The sequence below is a fragment of the Gopherus evgoodei genome, chromosome 2, assembly GCF_007399415.2.
Source record: "Gopherus evgoodei ecotype Sinaloan lineage chromosome 2, rGopEvg1_v1.p, whole genome shotgun sequence".
Taxonomy (NCBI): Eukaryota; Metazoa; Chordata; order Testudines; family Testudinidae; genus Gopherus; species Gopherus evgoodei.
This window is the reverse complement of record NC_044323.1, coordinates 93,898,033-93,921,688: the sequence shown is the minus strand read 5'-3', so window position 1 is coordinate 93,921,688 and position 23,656 is coordinate 93,898,033. Positions and strand designations below refer to the sequence as shown.

General features: G+C 39.1%; 1 protein-coding gene across 3 annotated transcripts in view; it reads right to left on the bottom strand.

Moving 5' to 3' along the window:
* POU6F2 (POU class 6 homeobox 2) overlaps nucleotides 1–23,656 on the bottom strand; it is a 439,608-nt gene that overhangs the window by 51,690 nt on the left and 364,262 nt on the right. For all 3 annotated transcript variants that reach the window (XM_030551384.1, XM_030551383.1, XM_030551385.1), the window contains one exon: nucleotides 10,580–10,726. In XM_030551384.1, coding sequence (XP_030407244.1) covers nucleotides 10,580–10,726 — 147 coding nt within the window. The remainder of the gene's footprint in view (nucleotides 1–10,579; nucleotides 10,727–23,656) is intronic.

Sequence of the window (23,656 nt, the reverse complement as noted above, 5' to 3'; positions counted from 1 at the left end):
CAGAGGTGTTGAATCTTGAGCAGAAAGAACTTTCCCGATAGTTGCTTATCCAGGTGTTTGAGATAAGTAGGTGTTAACAAAATTACACCAAATCCAAAGAGAATCCATCGTTTTAAAAAGTCTGAATAAGTATCACTCCATTTTTTAATTGCTCAGCTTTCAATTCCTTGGTACTTTGGATATTGTAATCCTGCTAGTGCTCTAGTCATCCATACAGACTTTCAGGAAGAATGGAGTGCACAAGGAATACAATTCTCAAAAAAATCTGAATGACTTATGAGCCCAAGGGTAAACTTTTCAAAAGCGCCCAAGTCACATTTAAAAAAATGACTTCAGCACTAAATCCAAAGTACTTTTCAAAATTAGGCCTTAGGCTTCCCAAGTCACATAGGCCCTTCTGAAAAATGTTACTCATGATGTGAATTTCTATGTGCTAACAAAAAGCAGATTTATTTCTTTATTTAAACACTTAGGCCTTCTTTATTCATCAGCAAAATACCTTTTTTCCCTTTGCAAGTCACAGCTAAAATAAAATAAACCCCCTTACATCTTAAGAAGGGTTTACGAGGATGCAACTTCTGTTCAACTTATGGACAAAACCAAACCAGTTTGCTCACCATTGTCTAATATACTTACAAATATGAAACAGTGATTCTTCCATTAAATGACTTCAGCTTGGCTGGTAATATCTTGACACATTTCCCTGGGAAGGAAATAACTTAAAATGCTCTTAAGAACTAATTTTGTTGATATTATTTTAAATGCTCAGGAATGATTCTAGACTGAAGATTTATAAGGAAGAATCCCTAACCATCTCTTGGAAGTCAGATTTCCATGTTCTGTACAAACTCAGTGAGAGAAATTGCCTTCTTGACATGATGCTCATTTATCTCCCCTTCGTCTGTATTCTTTGAGGGCTCCTTTTGCATCATTTTCTGGATAGTATAATGCCATTTTAAACATTTTTACCTTTATGTGGCTGCCAAAGACTATAGTGATTTAGTGAATCAGGCATGCATCATTCATGTTTGCTCTGTCTTTTCACTGCATATGATTTTTAAGGAGAAATAAAAGGCAGGAGGGAGCTCTGGGTGCTACTTTCCACAGTAAATGCTATTTACCAGCTACCCTTTCCATCGATGGATCTGGTTGTAAGAATTTGAGCTTGACTCAATAATATTTCATCTATGTTTTCATCTGTATTCAGAAAAAAGGGAATTGTTGTAGTACATTTACTCATGTGATTTTGTTTCAGAAATACTGGACACATTATACTGTTGAGTAAGAATTTTCTCATAGGGACAACTCTAGCTTTTATTCCTGTATATGATAGACAGAAATAAAACACTGTTCAAACCTAACAAATTTGTTTACGAACAACATGTATAGTGTAGTAGCCTAAGCATCAGATTTGACATAATTAGACTAGAGCTGGTCAAAAAGCAGGCTAAAATTTTTGCGAAAATGCTGTCCTTTTTGAAAATTTGACCAAAAAAATTTGTCCAGAATTGCAAATTCTGAAAATTTTCAGTGAGCTCTAAATTAGATTCCCCAAAAGACACAGGTTCCAAACCTGGTAGGGTTTTCATCATCTATCTAATGCTGATAAACTGAGTACCATATACCTTATGCTGTGTGTTTCTTTCAGAAGAAATCTTAAAGACTAAATGTGGTGTGTTGTACATGGATATTAAAAATACATTAACATTTTTAATAAAAGTCTTGCTCTGATGACTGGCCAAAATTTCTCTTTTCTCTTCTCCTCCATCCAAAATGAAAAAGTAGATACAAAACATGAGATAGTAGATGAGAAACAGAAGACAGTATGTGGGTGTGCATGCAGATATCCTTTAAGATTTTCACCGCAACAAGGCGTATTGCAATGAATCTTGCTTTAAAGAATGTCCACAAAAATGACATTTGTTTATGAGAATTTATATTACTTTGGTTTATAGCATCATTAGTCAATTCTTCTCTATTTATATCAACCCTACCCATATATGTACACCTATATCTACATACACACAAAAAGATACATACATACATATAAAATGTATACATATACATGTATGTGTAGATATGGATGTACATAATACAGAGATGAAGTGAGAGTATGTGTGTGTTTATACACACAAGCACAGACACATATACATGTGAAGGGGAGGGGTCATCTGCAGGTGTGATCACACTGTGGAAAATGTTTTACTGGACAAGATAGACTAACCACTAATATATAAGGTTTCATTGTAAATTGCAATAATTGTGTGAGAGATTATAAATATAAAACAAATAGCATGAGTAGAATTAAAATGCACAGTTCACTATTTTAATGCTCTGAGATCAAATTTAAACTACTAAAAATTGAAACATCAAGTAAAAATTTTGGAGAGGGTACAGAATTTGATGTTAATAAATATGAGAGGCTAACAGAGTACAAGTCAGAGCAAGCATGCTGTGGGCAGGAGCTGTGCAATCTTCCTCACACAGTTCTGCTAATAAACCTCAATTTTCCTGACCAGTTAAGTATTCCAGTCCTGGTTCTCTTGTTCAGAGACTGCCAAGCGTATCAAATTGTGTGGTGGTTTCCAGCAGTGAAAGGATAGTGCCTTATTGCACCATCTATCTAGCTGCTTATAGACACACATTTATTAATATTTAGATTTGTGTCTGCAGGAAATCAAGCCATTATTAAACTATGTAACTGTTTTTTCAACTGATAACCTGTAAATAATTCCCAAACTGTAGTTAGACTACTTGCGATCATTTCTATGATGGGCTCTGTCTGATGGTACTAACACAGGGTTGCCAACCCTCCTGGATTGTCTGGGAGATGTGATGAAATCTCCAGGAATACATCCAACCTCAACTGGCAACCCTACACTAACACCATATGCCAAATGGGTGCTGCTTCTTGCTTTGGACCCACACTATTGCATTATGTGAGTCTGATATCACCTGCTTCTCACTTTCAGCCTGTCCGTTTAGCCATCCATTGCATCAAATAAGCTGTGTCATGGCTTAATATACGTATCCTGCAAGGATTGGGGAGAGAGGATCAGGCCTCTGGAGACTCTGGCTAACAAGTTAAAATTAAACTTATTTTTTTCCAGTTGGGCTGCAATGACCTATTTATACAATTTCTTTCTTGATAGCTAGCTATTTTTTAAAACATTATAACTCGTACCTGGCCTCTCTCATCTCTCGCTAGAACTGTCTGCCTGATGTTCCATTCACTCTCTGATCTATTTTTCTTTTCTTATCTGTTGGATGGATGCTAATATGACACATCCCACCTCTAAAACAAACCATTTATTTTGAAAGTTGGCTGTCAGAGTATTTGAAGCATCAAAAATGAAAATAAATGTTTATTTGGCTACTGGGGTGCATCATGTCTTGGGATTAAATTATTTCTTGAGAAGTGGATTTTTAAACTGGGAGGATGGGTGGATTGTTTTCCTTAAATATGCAGCAGGAAGCCATGCAGGAGGGACAACTGGACAAGGTTCTGTGTAGAATGTCCACAGTGAAACAGAGAGAGCAAGAGAGTAGTTTAAGGGATTCTACTGTTTTCTTTATTTTAATAAAATCCATGTTGTGTCTAAAGAAAGAAACTCTTTCTGTGATTCTTTGCCATTGTCATATGACTATTCATTCATTCATTTTCTATAAGAACTAGCTATCCTAGAGGTAATATTTATTTAAATTAATGCATAAAATGCAAATTTCAGTGAAAAGGTCCTTTAAAAATTAGATATCTTGAATAGCATCAGCAAAGGTATTTTTAAACCCATTTTTCTTTTTGGTACGTACTCAGTTAGCATACACATGCACACAAAGCTCCCTTTGCTACCAATGACTATTATGTTTTCCTACCAAAGAAAAGACAAACTCTTACTCTTTAAGGGTCTGATCCAATGTCCACTGAAGTACAGAGCAACCAGGATGACTTCAGCTTTTTCTCCTTGAATGTTCTGTACAACTTTTGATAGAAGTGAAAAAATGGAAAGGCATACAGGAATTCTCTGGGCCATTTCTAGATCTATGGCCAGAGCTCACAAATCCTTTCTATTGGAGAAGAATTTCTGTCATGGTGTTTCATTTAGAAGTCCATAACTAGGGTATCCAGGTGCTGAGTTATCACTTCAAATGCTACATAACGAAAATTCAGTTCTTCCTGCCTACCATGATGTGACTCAGCCAACTGCTGCTGCAGCTTTCCTCTCATTTAACATGAAGAGCTTTCGGGGATGAAAGGTTTTTCTCTTCCAAGTTCATCGGTTGGGCTGCTTTTCTGTGGAGCCAAGATTTCACTCTCCCTTGACTGTAATGTATGCCATTGCTGTTGTGTTCTCTGTCACTACCAGGGTTTGCCTGTTTTGTGTCTCATCCTTTTTGTTTTCAAGTGCCAGTGAAATGTTCACAAACACTAGTCAATTTATGCTCTATGCCTCCTTGAATAATCAATGACTCTGAGTCACTATATCATATAAGCATTTCCCCTTGCAATATGCATGTGTCCATGGCTTATATTTTCCTCTTCATCTTTTTTGAGGGGAAGACTTTCTTGAATATTATAGGGGCAGTCACCTCTGAAAGGCTGAGCTGATGTGCCACACTTCAAGTGGTTCTGCATGTTATGGGGTGGACACAAAGAGACCTGAATTCCCAGCAGTCTCACTGTGACCTTTGAACTGACCTCTGAATATGACCTTGGTGATCTCAGAACCATCTGAATGGTTGATATGGGTTTGGCATGTCTTTCCCTAAATATGAAAATATTCTCCTTTATCATACTTATTACCCCTCAAAGATGCCAAATAGATTGTTCTTTGAGATATGTCTGTGTTCCCAGTACTGATAGCAAAGTCAAGCAGGTAGCCAGTCTCGTAAGATGTGTATTAAGGAAATGTAAAGGGCACTTCTGGATAGGAATGTATAAATACTGACTATTTTCATGTCAATAGAGGTCTCCATATGCACCTTTACCATCTTTTGTAAATCTTTTTAGAGACTTGACCCGAGGCCCAGTACTGCTCTGATTCCTCCATATCTTTTGGGCCTTCACAAAATTATTGAGTAGGTTCCATGTAAATTCTCTTCCAATGGTATTCCCTCTGTAGCTCCTAATTTGCAGTATGTGTGATTTAGCTTCCCATTTCAGCTCCTTCTTTTCAGCCTTCTTTGAGAGCGAGAAGAATCGGCTCTGGGAAAGATGTTTGCGTTCACCTCAGTATTTGATCTGAGGTTTTGGAGCAAAGAGTTGCAGCCTCCTCTTTAAGCAGCCCTCTTCTGCAGAGTGAATTAGTATCCAAATATGCTGAGTTGTGGTGGTGGTGGGATGTTTCTATGGATAGTGCCCTTTTGAATTTTTCTTCCTTTTTCTGAATCTTTTTTCTTTTCCTTTGGGGAAGTTAGAATCTTTTCCTTGAAATATGGGATACCTGTGACTCTGAACGGTCTTTCTGCTTCTATGCTTCCTTTTTCTGCTTCTATGCTTCCTTTTTCTGAATCTTTTTTCTTTTCCTGTGGGGAAGTTAGAATCTTTTCCTTGAAATATGGGATATCTGTGACTCTGAACGGTCTTTCTGCTTCTATGGATAGTGCCCTTTTGAATTTTTCTTCCTTTTTCTGAATCTTTTTTCTTTTACTGTGGGGAAATTAGAATCTTTTCCTTAAAATATGGGATATCTGTGACTCTGAACGGTCTTTCTGTTTCTATTGGCTTATCTGAAATTGTTCCTTTGTTTTGCTGCAGATATTGCATTCTTCAAAAGAAGGGCATTGTACGGTCTTACAGAAATAGAACAATTATAACATTGTGCCTTATAATTTATAATCCAGTTTTGGACTAAATACATTAATTTGATGCCTCTACTATCCTCAATTTTTTAAGAAGACAAGAGAGTCATCAAAAATGTCACTTGTAAACTCAGTTTACAGGCAAGTGCTTGCCACAGCAAGGAAAAGAAGAGTTACAAAAGAACATGAAAATAACAAAAATACATAAATAAAAAGTGGCTGCATTGAGAGAGATTTATTTTTGAATGGGAGATACTATAGAATTTAGCAAATCAATCTACAAAGAGTGTCACAATCCTACCCTGGAATCCTTTCCCCAGTTTTTATTGCTCATGGCATATTACATTGTACCATATACAGCACAGGGTCATGAAAATTCCCCAGCTTATTTAATTGTGACTCTTCAATGAATTTGAAAGGGAATGCTTTATTTCCATTTCTTTAATTTATTAATTTTTTAGCTGATGGCGTATTTTATTTTATTAACCCTTGTATCTGAGAGCTGATGCTTAAAAAAAAAAAAAAAAAAAGGGCCCTTGGCTGTATTGTGAAGGCCTGGAACTGAATAATGCACTTTAATAATGAGGGATAGAACTATGGCTTTCGCTGATGGCTGTGACCAGCTCTGTGACCTGATTATGTCGCAGAGTGTCAGCAGCTGAGACACTACAAAAGCGAGCGCATCCCATCAAATCTATCTCCATTGTAATCACTCTCACTGCTGAGAGCTTTGTTAGGAGCAGGGAATCCATCAGGCCTCATTAGCACCATTTACTATCAAGAAGCTCAAAGAGCAAATGTGTGCCCTCTCATCAGAATAATGAGAACCAAAGTACATTTATTATCAAATTGGATCAACAATGCCACTCTCTCTGTTTAGTTTTGCAAACTAATTGCAGATTAAAAAGCTGTACAGATAGTTATGTATGTTAAGCTCTGTGGATTGCACCTAAAGTTCTCTATATGTAGAAGGTTTTCATATCCAGGGAGTTAGGCACATGTTCAATGTAGATTGTGTTCTTTAGATGGTATTCTTAAATGATACTGATATCATTCTTTAAATCCACTGTATAATTAACATGTTCATTTTTCATGTATATTAACACTGACATTATTTTCACATGAATGTCAAAAAAGGAAAATTAGCTGGTTTTGTTTTCTCCTCATCACAACACAGTTTTATAAAGTTATTAGATTTCACTTTTTTAACATGCTATGTTCTTCCACTCTCTGGTGTCATTTCTATTTTACAATCCCTCGGGTTGACAAAATGAATATATTTCTTCTTAAAAAGTTCTTGTTATAAAATGACTGAACTTCCTAAGCTGCATTGCACCGTCACTTCAAGCCCATGTAAACCCTGCTGAAGTCAACAGGATTGCATGAGTGTAACTGAGGGTAGAATATGGCTGTATATTTTAATCAAGTAGAAAACTGGGCTGGGGGTAGCCTTTGTAGTAACCATCACCATAAAGCATGCTTTCGAATCTGTAGTGATTTAAAAGCTAGGGATTCAATGGGCATTACCTCCTTCCAAAATATCAATACCAACAGCTAAAACATAAAACGTCTATGCTTTCTTCTGCATGCAATAGAGTAATATAAATATTCTATTTTTCTGCATCTGAAATAATTCCAAATGCAAAAGTGGTGCCAGAAGCCCAGTACTGTTGTACAAATGGGCTTCTTAACTTTGAAGACAGAGTAACCTAATTTGCCTGTGAATATAGACAATTAACATAGATTTTTCCACTTACATTATAACAAACTAATCAGCTGATGTAAATACGTTATCCAAATGATAATGTCTCTTCTGATATCTTGGTTGTGAAAAACTCAGACTTCTCAAATAAGTAGTAGTGACATAAGAAAAGAATGCATACCATCATTTTTAAATTCCAAAGTTAAATCAATACAAATTTGCTACATAAAATGTTGTCACACTTGTATAATCTGGACACTCGGAACATAAAAATGGCTGGAGTTAAAGGTCAAGTCATATGTCACCCAAAAGGTAATTTCCCCTAGATTTGCATTAGGATCTCAGATTTGACCTATATTATGTCACTGTGTTACAAGGGATTAAGGATCACCATATATTTAGTCAACAGACAGACAATTATACAAGACTTAAATCTTTAAGAAAAAGAAGGGGTCTACAATTAATATGTTTGCACATACAAATGGTAAATCACTTGAACCTAACTTTCCAGAAATGACTAGTGATTTGTGGTTCCAAACTTGAGATTCTTTGAAGGAGCCTGATTTTCAGAGGGCAAGTGGTCAGGACTTTCTGAAAGTCAAACTCCCTTAAAGGGTCTCAGGTTGATCACTCAAAAAAGCAGAGGTACCCAAATCCACTACTCACTTATGGATTAAGTTTTAAAAGTCAGATGCACCATTTTTGCTGCTTTGCTAGAATAGTATTAATTGGCAAGGGCAGACTCAACAGAACTCTTCAGTCTAAAACGCAATATGCATTTTACATGGACGGATAGCTTCAGAAGCATGCTATAAGCAATTGACTATTGTGGAGATGGCTGCTATATTTTATTATTATCATGATTATTATTTATTTACATTGTGATAGTGCCTGGGAGCCCCAGCTATGAGCCAAATCTGTATTGTGCTAAGCACTCTACAGACACATAACAAAAAGACAGTCCTTGCCCCAAAGAACTGAATAGACAGAAATACACTGTACTTTTATTTAACAATAGAGAAAAAGACTCTTTTTCTGAGCCCCTCTCTTTCTCTGAAACCTGTGGAATTATTAGATTTTTACTTTACCTGTAGAATAAATAGCAGGACCCTAGCCCAATTGACTACAGTTTCATTCACTGATATGTTCATAATACTAATTCATTAAGCACACGACTTACGTATATATTTCATTTACATGTTTTCTGGAGAGAATATGTAAGGAAAAACTACTGAAAAACTGACATGGATGTATATCTTCAACTCTTACAATTTACATTTTAGGAGTCAAGGGTCTCTTGTGAGAGAAGGATATGCACTATTTCTGGAGCACACATATAAAGAAGCAGGTCTTCTAGATGGAAGTGATCTCACTATGAATTATAGGTATTATAACCAACTTTTCTTCCATACCAATACCCCATGCCTCCAGAAATCTTAATAGGCTTTTGAAAGCCTCCATTTAAAGCTGGCTGCATAAAATGATCCTTTGATGAAAAGGGATTGAAACAAGGGTTAAAGTAGACATTGAAAGGTTATTGTAGAGGGCACATTGTTCATACAATCCTCCTTTAATATGTGTGGTGTGCACCTGCGATAAGATGATTCATTAGATAAGGCCTCACTTTGACAAGCTCCATCGTTCAACCCTCGGGGTAGTGATGGAACAATTCTGCACCCACCCAGTAAATATAACAAGGTCAGCATTTTTTCTGGGACTTAGATGGGGAGACTAAAGCTCAGGATGCATCTTTGTTTATGTATTATGTAGAAAAAAATCCCCATAAAGTTTGAGGATGCCGTTTTTGTTTTGAATTGTTTTACTGTCAGAAAAAAATGTAACCTTTGTCTCCAGTAAAAAAAACTCAGTGACATAAAATTATGAGGAAGAAAGGAGAACTTACAATTTATGCTTTTTTGAATTATAAGTCAAGAACTGTAGAATGAAACTTTATAATAACTGATATGCAGGGCTGTACCAGTCCATCAAACATCTACTGAAGTGTCTGGCATCAGCTTGAATTTTTCATTTTAGTAGTATCTCGTCTAATAACAGGTTTGTTTTTTGGTATAGAGTACCAAGTTAGCAGTAGTAATCTTAAACTATATTATTACCCTTATTATCATGATTCTATTCTAATACTATTTGCTGTGAAACAAATAGTCACATTACTTTTGTTACTGACAGATGAGAGGATAAAGCCAGTCAATGATCATGATTCAGGAAGGTACTTAAGAACATGAAGTCACTGGGATCACTCATGTGCTTAAAGTTAGGTGCATACCTTTCTGAACTGGGGCCATATTGCAGGACCAGAATGATATCAGCTTCAGTTAAGACAAATAAGCAACTCTGTAAATAAGCATGATATGATGAAACTTCCCTTTTAGATAGCTTAAAAATGTACAAATTATTGTGTTTAAAACACAGTATTAAAAGGCTTTTAAAAGACAACAGAGCCTCTTGAATTTGCACTAATGACTGGCAGATCCATTAAAGGTTGCTAAATTTTGTGATTTAATAAACAATGAGCAAATAATCATACTAAATCAAAGATACTGTATTACAAAATATGCTTTGTTAATTTATTTTGACTAGGGTGGTATATCTTTTATGAACACTTTATTACATACTAATAAATGGTATAGTTTATAAAAATAATGCAGTCTTAGTACTATAAGACCTCAGCGTAGATTTCTGTTATTAAATCTGTGCTTAGAAGTGGGGAGTGACCTGCTTTTTTTTGGTGAGAATTATTGGGTTCTTGAATTAGCAAAGTGAGACTCAGCAAAAATCTGCACACTTAAAATACCACATTGTTACATTCTTGTAATCTCTTCCCAAGATTGTATTAGAAAAGCAAAAGCTAAACCATTTTCAGTTTAAAAAACAAATTCCCCATTCTAACACCACCCCACCCCAGTCCTAAACATTTCTATTCCTTACCTTTCCTGGTAAACATTATTTATTTATTCTCAATATGTGCACTTACAAATTGCTGTCATGCAAAAGACATTCATTTTTATCCAAAGATCAATCTGCCATAAGAATTCACCATTTTCTCCATCTTCAACTCACCTGTCCTTGTGCATTAGTGACTAGTTGACCTGTGACCCCCTGAAGACTGGAGAGTGCATTGCCAAAGGCCTGTGAGCTTGCTATTGAGCCCATGGCTGCTGCTGCTGCAGCCGCTGCTGCTTGACTTGCCAGTGGATTATTAACCAGCTGAAAAAAACAAGAAAAGATCACGGTAAAACCACTGATGAGCAAGGAAGCACACAAAACACAGTGCTAGATGAATATATAAATGCTACAGTACTAACATAGGGGAATACTCCAGTTAATCCCTAGATCTTAAGTACTTCTTCAGAGAGGTTTTTATTTCTGATGCACTGGTCCCTTTGACAATGACTGTATCTAAGAATCCCAGAGGAAATTCCATTGTCCTGAAGAACACAATTGTCTTATTGTTCGGAGTTATACTTGTATTTCCTTCTTAGGTGCATAATCTAGGTACCTGAATCTTGCATCTATGTGAAGTCAATGAAAGTTCAGTCTTCGACTTTAAACGGAATGGGATTAGACCTTAAGTTTTGCCATTAAGATTAGAAATAAGTCTTCTTGCTTAGTGTTACTTCAGCTCAACTACTGAACCCAAATATGAGAAAAACCCGCTGCTTCTACTGGTTTATACATTCAAGGAATATACATTCAACACAAACACAAATCACAGTCTGGAACTTGACCCTATGATTAAGTTAAACGGATGTCAACTGAAAATGAATAACCATCTCAACAGCTTTCTATTTGCAAAACCACGGAAAATGTATTGATATAGTTATTATTTGTTTTTGTCTGTGAATAATTAATTCCAGGGTTCACATACAATTCTCCAGCTGTCGGCATATTTCACTTCTTCTGCCATAATGACATGCTCAATATACAACATAGCATGCATAAAACATTTTCACTGATGGACCAATTTTCAAATGGTCATCTCAACAGAATGTCCAAATCCCACATAAGGACATTCTAAGCAACACTTGGGTTTGTAAAAGAACAATTACATGTTTAAATACAGAGGAAAGTGTCTCACTGGGGATTCAGATGTCCTATGACTGGTACTAGTCATATAAACCAAGCCACATGTGCTAGGGAATATTCTGGTGATGAAGAATTGTTGGAGAAACAGACTGGTACAAGAGATTAGACCAGGGGTCGGCAACCTCTGGCACGTGGCTCACCAGGGTAAATACTCTGGCGGGCCGGGCCAGTTTGTTTACCTGCCACGTTGGCAGGTTTGGCTGATCGTGGCTCCCACTGGCCGCGGTTTGCCATCTCAGGCCAATGGGGGCAGCGGGAAGCCACAGCCAGCACATCCCTCAGCCTGTACCACTTCCCGCTGCCCCCATTGGACTGAGACAGCGAACCACGGCCAGTGGGAGCTGCAATCGGCCAAACCTGCTGATGCAGCAGGTAAACAAACTGGCCCAGCCTGCCTGGGTAAGTACCCTGATGAGCTGCGTGCCAGAGATTGCCGACCCCTGGATTAGACGGTATCTCTCAGATACATGCTTTCTGGAATGGAACATCTCTGAACCAGATGAAAGCTGGTTCAGGTGTTAGCCTAGAACTTGGGAGACCCACAGTCAATTTCTTGCTCTGCCACAGACTCAGGCAAGTCACTCCGCTTCTCAGTGCTTCAATCCCCATCTGGAAAATGGGGACAATAGCACTTCCTTATCTCACAAGGGTATTGTGAAGATAAAGATATAAAAGAGCGTGGTTACACTATGATGATGGTTGATCTACAAGAAGGGAAGGGGGGTTTACTCTGCACCAAGAGGGAATATACCTAGATGTTGTTAAACTCCTTCAGGCAAAGAGGGAAGAAACATAAAGGATTGGGTAGGCTGTAGGAAGGTTCTACAAGAAGGGAAGGGAGGTTTACTCTGCACCAAGAGGGAAGATACCCAGATAGTGTTAAATTCCTTCAGGCAAAGAGGGAAGAAACATAAAGGATTGGGCAGGCTGTGGGAAGGAGGTGAAGAAAATGATCTTCAAAAAGGTGGCAAAAAGAGATCAGGGCATGGACCCATAGGTGCTGGAACTAGGGATGCTGGAGGTGCGGCAGCAGCCCATGGCTTGATGTGGTTTTCATTATATACAGAGCTTACAGTTTGGTTCAATGGCTTTCAGAACCTCCACTATACAAATTGTTCCAGTGCCCCTGCATGGACCTGAGCCTCATTTGTTTGTTTAGAGCCCAAGACTGGAATCCTCTTCTCCTCCTCAATTCTGAAGAGACACCCAGTTACACAGCCCCCCAACTGTTCTAGTGGGTTAAACAGAAAATGCCATAGATGAGAAAATGTATGATGATAAATCCTGTTTAGCCTTCATTCTGTTTTTATGTGTATTTGAATAAGGTTTATTGAAAACAAAACAAAACAAAAACCCTTTGTAACAACAAGTACATGATCTATTCTGGTCCTAGGTATGTGCCTCAAAAATATGTTCAGGAAGTAAAAGGGATATAGAATTGGGTTTTTTACCATACCACCTGGAGTAAAAAAACAAATTTCTCAAACAGCTGGAATATTGCTGCTAGGAACACTGAGCTAAATTCCACTGATGTATCACATGAGGCATTAATCCATTATGCAATGGATGTATAATGAAGTTTCTTATCATCACTGAGATATATCGTTTCATTTTTTAAAAATAATTTCCATAGATGTGTGGGAGCAGAATACAGACAACTAGCCTACTTTAGTAAATTATATTTATTCACTTTTACATTTTCTCATCCTCATCTAAGAATGCAGAGATAGAAAAGTAGGTTATTTATTATGATTCATATTAGGAGCTCCAGCCCTGGACCAGGATCCCATTGTACAAGGCACTGTAGGAACACAGAAAGAAAAACAATCCCTGCCCCCAAAGAGTTTACAATTGAAGTATAAGACAAAAGACAATACATGGATATAGACGGCCCGATAGGGGAGTACAAGGCAACAATAAGACAATATTGCTCAGGAGGACAGGCAGTGGTCCTCAGCACCCTAGAGGAGAGTTTTAAGGAGATATTTGAAGGTGGATAATAAGTTGGTGTTGTTACAGAACATGGTTACAGAAGCACATCCCATGTGAGAGGGGTAGCAAAGGAGAAAACACAAAGTTGCTTGTTTGAAAATTTAACAAGTGGGCGATGGAGGCTGGAATCATGGAGCTATTGGACGCAAGAGTCAAACTTCTGATACTGAATGAGAGAGAATACGTCAGCTCTCGCCTCCAATCAGTCCATGCAGGGACCACGACACCTGTGGCGGAATACAGAAGACTGATTTTGAGCAGCTATACTTTGTAATAATCTGAGACATGTAATACAATAGAATGATGTGCCTGTTTCATTTAGCTTTACCCCTAAGGATCAATCCAAATCTTTGTGCCTGCCCTGTAGATAATGGTGTGATAATGGTGGAGGAGATGGATAAGTAAGTGGGGGGACCATGATAAATGCTGATTCATCAAAACCAAGTTTTCATGGGAAGATTCCAGTGGAATCTTCACTGGGAAGGGGAATAGGTAGAGGTGTGTCTGTCTTTCTCAAAAAGTTGGCCTACTTGCCTGGGATGTGGGAGGTCAAGTCCATGCTCCAAATCAGCCAGAGCAGGGATTTAAACTTGGGTGTCCCACATTCTCAAGGGAGTACTCTAATCACTAGGCTATTTTTTGGGGGGCGGGAGGAAGCCTTGGTCTTGTTTTTTGGGAAACATTTCAAAAGGTCTTCTGTTGCATCTTGATGGGAATGGCAATAAATTCCAAAACTTCGCTTTGTTTCCACAGGATGGAAAATCTGCTTTCAGACCAGCTTTATAAGGTTCTACCAAATGTGAATAAGAATATCCCAACCTGCCCCTAAATCAGTTTTAAAATAATAGATTTTCCTTTGAATATTTTCAGGAGCTGTTGCAAGCTGTTTATGGGAGATTCAAACTTTCACAAACTGATTCCTTCTAAACTTTGATGCAAATTGGGGATGGAGAACTCAAGTTTATCCTAATTATTTGGACAACAGGATAACATCTGACATATTATACCTTGCTCTAATTTTAAAATAATACCCATTAGCCTCTTCCAACTCCGGCTTGAGAGATTTCTGCTATTTCTGAATGCAGACGTTAGCACTTGGGAGCACTTATTGATAGAAATATATTATGAAAGATCCCATTAAAGGTCTCTTCAGTATTAGTTTCAGTTTTTAAATAGTGATTTCACTTAGAATGCTGAGGCTCTTCAGAGCTGTCACTTCCAGTGCCTGAGTTTCTGCTTCCACTCAAAGCAGCAGCTGTAGCAGCAGGTCATGGAGAGCTTACTTTAAAATGACAGGCCTAACTTCTCAAGAGTGCCGCAGTGCCTGTTAATGAATTTATCTTGAAGTTCTTATGAGAAGGAGCCCTGTAGGATCTAAGTTGCTTCAATACATTTTCCGAATGTCCCAAATATAACCTCTCAGCAAGAAAAGTCTATGGATCTGATTCTGAGCTCTCTCTTACACTAGGGTAAATCAGGAGTTACTCCACTGAAGTCAATGGAACTACGTTATTAAAAGAATGCTGTAAAATTAAGAGAGTAAACTGGTACTCTTCTGCAGTAACATTTTGTAGTGTTTGGAAATACTCATTAAAAAGTGCATTTTAAAAAATGCATGCTGATGTCGTTAGCACCAGCTTCTTACCCAACAGCAACACATGCCTACTCCTTGTGGTAGCAACTTGTACATATTCCCTGTGATGGAGTATTTTTTCCAGTAATGTGGCATCCAAATGAATTTACCAAGAAAATCTGAACAAGTGTTTTTATTTACATTGAGCAAAATATCGGTTGTGATAGCATGTACACTCATTTGACTTTTCTTTTCACTCCGAAGGCCTGGTCTACACTACGCGTTTAAACCGAATTTAGCATCATTATACCGATTTAACCCTGCACACGTCCACACAAGGAGGCCCTTTATATCGATATAAAGGGCTCCTTAAATTGGTTTCTGTACTCCTCCCCGACGAGACGAGTAGCGCTGAAATCAGTATTGCCATGTTGGATTAGGGTTAGTGTGGCCGCAAATCGATGGTATTGGCCTCTGGGCGGTATCCACAGTGCACCATTGTGACCGCTCTGGAAAGCAATCTGAACTCGGTGCACTGGCCAGGTAGACAGGAAAAGACCCGCGAACTTTTGAATTTCATTTTCTGTTTGCCCAGCGTGGAGCTCTGATCAGCACGGGTGGCCATGCAGTCCCAAATCCAAAAAGAGCTCCAGCATGGACCGTACGGGAGATACTGGATCTGATAGCTGTATGGGGAGACAAATCTGTTCTATCAGAGCTTCGTTACAGAAGACGAAATGCCAAAGCATTTGAAAAAATCTCCAGGCTATGATAGACAGAAGACTACAGCAGGGCTAAACAATGCTGCATGACAAGCGTAACAGAAAGCCAAAGAATCAAATGGATGCTCATGGAGGGAGGAGGGACTGAGGACTCCAGCTATCCCACAGTCCACAGCAGTCTCCGAAAAGCATTTGCATTCTTGGCTGAGCTCCCTATGCCTGTAGGGTCAAACACATTGTCTGGGGTGATTCAAGGTATATCTCGTCAATATACACCCCCTCTCGCCCCATGAAAGAAAAGGGAAAAAATTGTTTCTTGCCATTTTTCAATGTCACCGTATGTCTACTGCATGCTGCTCGTAGACACGGTGCTGTGGCGCTGAACAGCAGCATCCCCTCCCCTTCCTTTCCTGATGGCAGACGATACAAAATGGTGGAAAACTGTCATCAGCCCGTGAGTGCTCCTGGCTGGCCTTGGTGAGATCGGCCGGGTGCACCTGGGTAAAAATGGGAAAGACTCCCTGTCATTCCTGGCAGACGGTACAAAACGCTTGGTAACCGTCCTCATCATAGCAGCTGGAGCCTGAGCTCCTTCAGCCCCCCCTACCTTTCCTGTCTAAAGAAAAGATTCTGTACTCCCTGGACTATCATAGCAGCGGGAGGCTGCACTCCTCCCCCCCCCTTTAATGTCCTGCCTGGACTATCATAGTAGCTGGAGGCTGCCTCCCCCTCATTTTATCTCACTAATAAGTCAGTGTTTCTTATTCCTGCATTCTTTATTACTTCATCACACAAATGGGGGGACATTGCAATGGTAGTCCAGGAGGGTTGGGGGAGGAAGGAAGCAACGGGTGGGGTTGTTGCAGGGGCACCCTCTAGAATGGCATGCAGCTCATCATTTCTGCGGAATATCTGGGGCTCTGACACAGAGCGGCTTTGCTCTCTGGCTCTCTAGTAGACTTGCCTCATATTCTAGGCAGGACTGACTCTATTTTTAGACAAAACATAAAGAAGGGAATGACCCAGGGAGTTATTCCCATTTTTGTCCATGTGCCCTCAGCCGACCTCAGCGAGGCCAGCCAGGAGCACCCATGACAGCAGCAGACGGTACAAAAGATTGATAACCATCATCACCAATTTCCAATTGCAAACGGTACAAAATGATTGATAACCGTGATCGCCAATTTCCAATTGCAAACGGTGCAAAATGACTGATAACCATCATCTCATCGCCAATTTACAATGGCAGATGGTGCAATAGGGATGGCAACCATCTCTGCTACCTTGCAAAGGCAAATGAATGCTGCTGTGTAGCACTGCAGTACCGCGTCTGTCAGCAGCATCCAGTACATATACGGTGACAGTGACAAAAGGCAAAATGGGTTCCATGGTTGCCATGCTATGGCGTCAGCCAGGGCAATCCAGGGGAAAAAGGGCACGAAATGATTGTCTGCCATTTCTTTCATGGAGGAAGGATTGAGTGACGACATTTACCCAGAATCACCCACGACACTGTTTTTGCTCCATCATGCATTGTGATCTCAACCCAGAATTCCAGTGGGTGGGGGAGACTGCAGGAACTATAGGATAGCTACGGATAGCTACCCACAGTGCAACGCTCCAGAAATCGACGCTAGTCTCAGTACATGGACGCACACCACCGAATTAATGTGCTTAGTGTGGCTGCGTGCACTTGACTTTATACAATCTGTTTTACAAAACCAGTTTATGTAAAATCAGAATAATCCCGTAGTGTAGACATGCCCGAAGTATTCATCATAGTGCACGCTCATTCCACTGCACTGGTAAAGAAAGGTTAAATTCTACTAAGTAAAGCAATGCCTCTTTAACAAATATTAAGAAGAATGCAAATGGTTTGATTAATGAAATGAAAAATGAAGACATTTCAGGACACTGAAGCATAGTATCAAAAACTAGGCCTGTCAACTTTATCGTATGATCACTTTATGTAATATCAATAGATGAGGAGAATAAGGATGTGTCGGTTTTTCAACTATTTGTAGAAAAGGGTGAAGGGTGAGGAGACTTCACTTGAATGTAGCACTGAAGGAGTGGGTATATTATAAAGTAACAGCTTGAATGGTTATGCTACAAAAGCCTGCTTGTTTCCTAGGTGGGCTTTTTAAACTCTCACATTTCTGGTCACTATCTAAAACTGAAATTACAGTAGAAACTTCATAGTTTTAATAGCCAATGAAGTAACCTTGATCTGGCACATTCACATGCATCTGGCAATAAAATATCCAATCACTGAAAGGTATTTGTTTAAAATAATAAACAATCCATGCTTTATTAGATGGTACCCAACCAAATCCTGGATCTGAACATCCCCAGAGCTTGGGATGAGTTCAGAAATGACTTTTAGTGAGAATTTTGTGGCAGGCTCCTATCTGTATTGTTAAGAAGTTTGAATGTGGAACTGAAATTTTTGGCTCAAGGCCATCACAAGTTTACTATAATGACACCTGCTCTTGTAGCACTGCCATAACTGAAGGCCATTTGCATTTTATGCCAGGGCTCAGAAATTTTTTGTGACCTTGAGAGCACACTGAAAGAATCACCTATTTTCCCTTTCTTTTTTCTAGGGGAAGCATGCAAGAAAAGGTGTGATTACGGTTGACTGGGTTATGGAACAGATGAATGGGAAGAGTATGTTTTAGGGTTGGCATGGCCTTTTTATGGAAGTTCTGCTGTGTCTTCATTATTGTTATTACCCATATCATCATTGCTTTACTAATCAGTATATCTTTAATAATAACTAACACATTTATAGTAACAATATAATTATTCATATACCTCAAATACCTTAAACAGGTAGGACACGATTTTTCAAACCTCTGAAGCCTAGGTAGAGGGGTGGCTTCAAAGCCTGAGCTCCAGTCCAAGCCACAACTTCAAAGCACTGTCTAGTCAGCTATTTTTAGAGCACTAGTGTGAGCCTTGCTAGACCGTATGTCAGCGCAGGCTGGGAGGCTTGCTCATGCTTGCTCCAAAATGCTGTGTAGATATACTTTTGATGTTAGGCTCCTAAATAAAAGTGACCTGGTTCGCAGAGGTACTGAGCAGCTGCCACTTCCTTTGAAATTGTGTGACTTCCATTGATTCTGCTCCCAAATATCTCACTAGAGCATAGATTTACATTTTTAATTTTTGTAATATACGTGGCACTAATACTTTGCAACCTGGCTCCCTGCAAAATCTAAAAATCTCTGATAGAATCTCATAAAGACACTATAGGTTGTCTCAGCTTAGCCCTTGTAAGGCACCTCAGTGTCACAGGGATAAGCTCCAGATAAATTCTTGTAGAAATAATAATAATAATAGCAACACTCAGCATTTATAGAGTTTTACAATCATAAATTTCAAATCTGGGTGCCAAAGCTTACTTCACCTTTTGGCTCCTAAACCAAAGTAGCCTCATTTTCAGAGGTGTTGTGTATATATAGATACATTGACCTCAAGAGAAAATTATTGATGAGCACAAAATGTAAATCTAGTTAACTAAATAAAATAAATTAAATGTACAAAAAGATACTCTAGTCTGACATTTGGGACCCCTGTACATTTTAAATCCTAGCAAAGTCAGTGGAAGCTATTTTTGTTCTTTTTTTAAAATCCATTCTTGGATTTTGTATAATGGGATAATTACAACATTTTATATTTCTAAATGAACAATGGTGTAGACTGTCTAATAAAAAGGTTGTCATAAAATTTAAATTTGCACTACTCTTTGAAGATAAACTCTTGCTAGGTAAATGTTGGAAGGAAACCTTTTTTCCATCCAAATCTGAAAACAATCTGTCAACACTTGTTATTTTAAAAAATGTCTGAATAAAGATTTACATGATAGGCCTATAACTATACTATACATCTATACTGCTAAAGTCCATCAAGGGAAACATATACACTTTAAAATTGTTTGAATTTGTATTTTCAAGTTACTGTAGACAACAACAATTCTGTACAGGCAAAACAGACATTTAAACATATGCACATATCTATAAAATATTTATATGTAAATACACATTCAGATATATGCAATAGCATAAATGATAGAAATTGGGTATTAAAATCTGAAGGCACAGACTTGCTAGGGACCTTTAAAATATCTGTTTTTCACAGATACTTAATCTGCTCATTATATACAATTATAGTGGCTGGGATATTTGCTGTCCAAATCTACGCTGAATTGCCTATCAGGAATAAGTACTGATAGTAATATTGCTGATGTGACATGACTTGATTCAATGCAAAGCGACACGACCTGAGATGCTGGAGAGAACACAGCTCTAATGTGCATCCTGGTATCACTTATGCAGCATAGACATTGGAGTATGCCTCAAAAATGACCAAACTATCTTTATAAACAAGGTGTAGAATGTCTAATGTGGTCAAATTGGAATCAGAACCCCAAATCCACAACCTGAGTTTGTTATAAAAAAAGCTCTGTATGTGATATCAACATCAAAGCAGTTAAACAACAGACACCATTCCCACAGCTCTGCACCCTATTATAGATATGAACGATGAAGATGATAGTGCATGAACAGGGAAGTGAATGGACATCGTTCCAGTCACGTTGATCTTTGCTTCTTTAACATAGAAGAGAAAAGAGGAGAAGGGGAATTGGGAAGAGGAATACTATTTGAATCCAGTCCTGCCAGGGGAGCTGAGAGTCTTCAGCCCTTCTCAGGACCGACTATGTCTTATGTTTGACAAATAGAAAAGAACAAAGCTAGAAAAGAAAGTAAATATATGTCTTCAGGCAGCTACATGGATACTGGAAGAGTAAAAAAGGAGTTAGGAATAGGAATAGTAGCTGACAGAATGCCTTAAAATGACAACATTGGGCACCTACCTCCAATAATGTAAGTTCCTGGATGTCTAAATTTACTTATTTGTTAGAGGCCAATCCTTCATTGGGGTAAATTGGTGTGGTTCCATTTATGTTACTAGAGCTGCATTCTTTACCCCAATTAATGATCTGGCCCTTTAAGGTTAACCACTTTCTTCAAAACCAAATTTCATCCTTACATGTGGCATAAACTTCCTGTAAACAGGGGTTTTTACACCAGTGTAATTCCACTAACTACAACAGAATGACTGCTTATTTACACTAGTGTTAGTGAGAGCATTAGGACCAAGGTACGTACCACAATTCTATACTTTTCTGAAGTAGTTGACATATATAGTAGGAATATATGCTAAGGGAAACTCCTAAACTTTCTGAAGAGGGTAGAATCACTTGAATTCAATTTACTGCAGTTCCTTGATTCCTAAGATGGCCTATTTTAGAATGATTTATCAAACTTCTGAAAGATTCTTTCTACTCAAGAAAAATGGTTACCATAGGGCTCCCTTGTTACCAAAAAAATGAATCCTCTTCAAAAGGAAATTGCCCTCTGTCCCCCTGGATAAGAGGCTGGCCCTTGAGTCTCAGCAATCTGGCTGTAGCAAGGTGTCACACGAGAGACACAACAAATTAATTCCTTTAATCTAAACCATTTATTTGCCTTTAATTTAAATGTACAAATGGGATGTCTACATGTAAATTTGATGATTTGCAGGCACAAGTGATAATATGCCAAAAATGATGTGGATGCAAACAGAGGCCACACTAAGAAAATGTCATCCTTTATGTCTCGATATCTGAGTAAATCTTTCTGAAATGTTTTGCCTTGTAATACAACTCATTATTTAAATACACACACGCTCTGCACTATTTCACTGAAGACTGGTTCACAAAGCAGAATATTATGAAGAATCCAGGATTCTTCACTCCTTTGCATGTGTGTGTGTGAGAGAGTGAGAGACAGAACTTCCATTTAATTTATATGGACATACTTGTATGAATGAAATCTACGAGAAAGTCAGACAATGCCCTGGTTTAAGATTATAAACTGGATGATGTGATGAGATCTTTGCTACGTTTTCCACTCTTGGAATATAACATTTATAATGTAATAATCTCACATAATGGACCTGCTACCACATAAGCCAATGAGAAAACTTCTGTTGACTTCAACAGAAGCAAGATCACACTCTAGCACTAGAGCTGTGGGGAATCTGTCCTTTCTATCTGGCTTCAGATTCAAATTCAGGTTCACCAAAATTCACATACTTATTTTTACCAAACCTGGGACAAGATTCAAGCACACTAGGGATAAGTTTTGAGTGCCCCATAGGCCAATTGTTGGTAAAGATAGGGGCCAACCAAAAAGTTCTCATCTGATTCGAGACCCTTACTCCCTCAAAGCTGGAGTGTATTTTGGATTGGGTGCAGTTCCTTGTGGAATCGGCAACTCAGTCTCTCTAATTGAATAATTTCTCAGGTTACTCCTGGGGACATTCTGCACCAAAAATAAATAAATAAATAAAAATTTAAAAAAATTCTGCACAGAGTATTTTAAAATTCTGCAAAATTCTGCAAACCTTATTTGTCAAAATAACACTATATAATCATGCTCATTTCAATTATTCTGTAGTTTATCTCAAAATACCTGTCAGCAAGTATGTCTGTAACAATACAGATACATAAAGATTCCCCCAGGAGTAGAGAGTTAACGAAACCCCTATGACAACCTAGTTCCAGTTTCTCTGGCCCCTTCCTCCACGCACTGTGCCAAGTCAGGGGAACGGACACCCACAACCCCCTCCCCTCCAAAGCCCAGCCACAGTGCCCCCCCAGCCAACAAACCCCAAGCCCCTCCCCCTCAGAACCCAGTGATGGGGCCCCCTGACCCAGATACCTGCACCCTTTCCCCCCCAAAGCACAGCCGCGGGGTCCCCTGGCCCAGATACCCATACCCTCTCCCCCCAATCCCAGCTGTGAGTCCCCCCTTGCCCAGACACCTGCCCCATCTCCCCCTCAGAGCCCAGGCACCTGCTCCCTCTCCCCCCAGAGCCCAATGTGCCCAGACACCCACCCTCTTCCACCCCAGACCCCTAGGATCCAGAGGGAGAAATAGCCTGATGCTCAGTCCCAGGCTTGCACGGAGTTCCCTATCTATCACCTGCTCCTTCCCTCAGGGTATGCGGGAAACTGCAGCTGCCAGGAACTCTCTAGCTCCCTCCCCTTCCCCACAGCAAGTCTTTTATGTGCAAGCTGGGCTCTGCCGGGTCCAGTGATCCCTAATGGTGGCCAGCAGCATTGCAGCCCATTTCTGTAGGGGGAAAGGAAATTCTGCATGCACAATGCTAATTTCTGCAAAATTCTGCATTGCGCAGTGGCGCAGAATTCCCCCAGGAATATCAGGTGCTGAGCTGCTGCCCACAAGACATACCCACAGGAGCAAAATTAAACAAAAACTTTACCTGGTGTCAAAGACATTAAAAGGCCTATCTCCAAATACTGGTTTGGTGTGGAAAATGTGCAATTTGGTGGGAAACCAGTTGAAATTCAATTTCTGCTGAATTTTGCTTTGAATTTTTGGGCTCATTCAAATCTCAAAATTCGGAACAAAACTTGAGAGGCATGAACCCACACAAAACAAAACTGACAAAAAGGTTTGCCCGAAGCCCTGTGAATGAAAATCACAATCTGATTAAACACATATAAAAGCCAAGCTGCGGGTACCACAGAACATGTGACCTGAGGGAGGCAGGGAGAAAGGTGAGGATGCTAGGAATTCCTTCCCCAAGTAACATTCTGAGGCAGGATGCAGCCATCGTTTAGTTCAGCCAAGGTGGTATAAAGAGAGGTGGGTAGATGACCTTTCTCTGTCCCCAATACGTTGGACAATG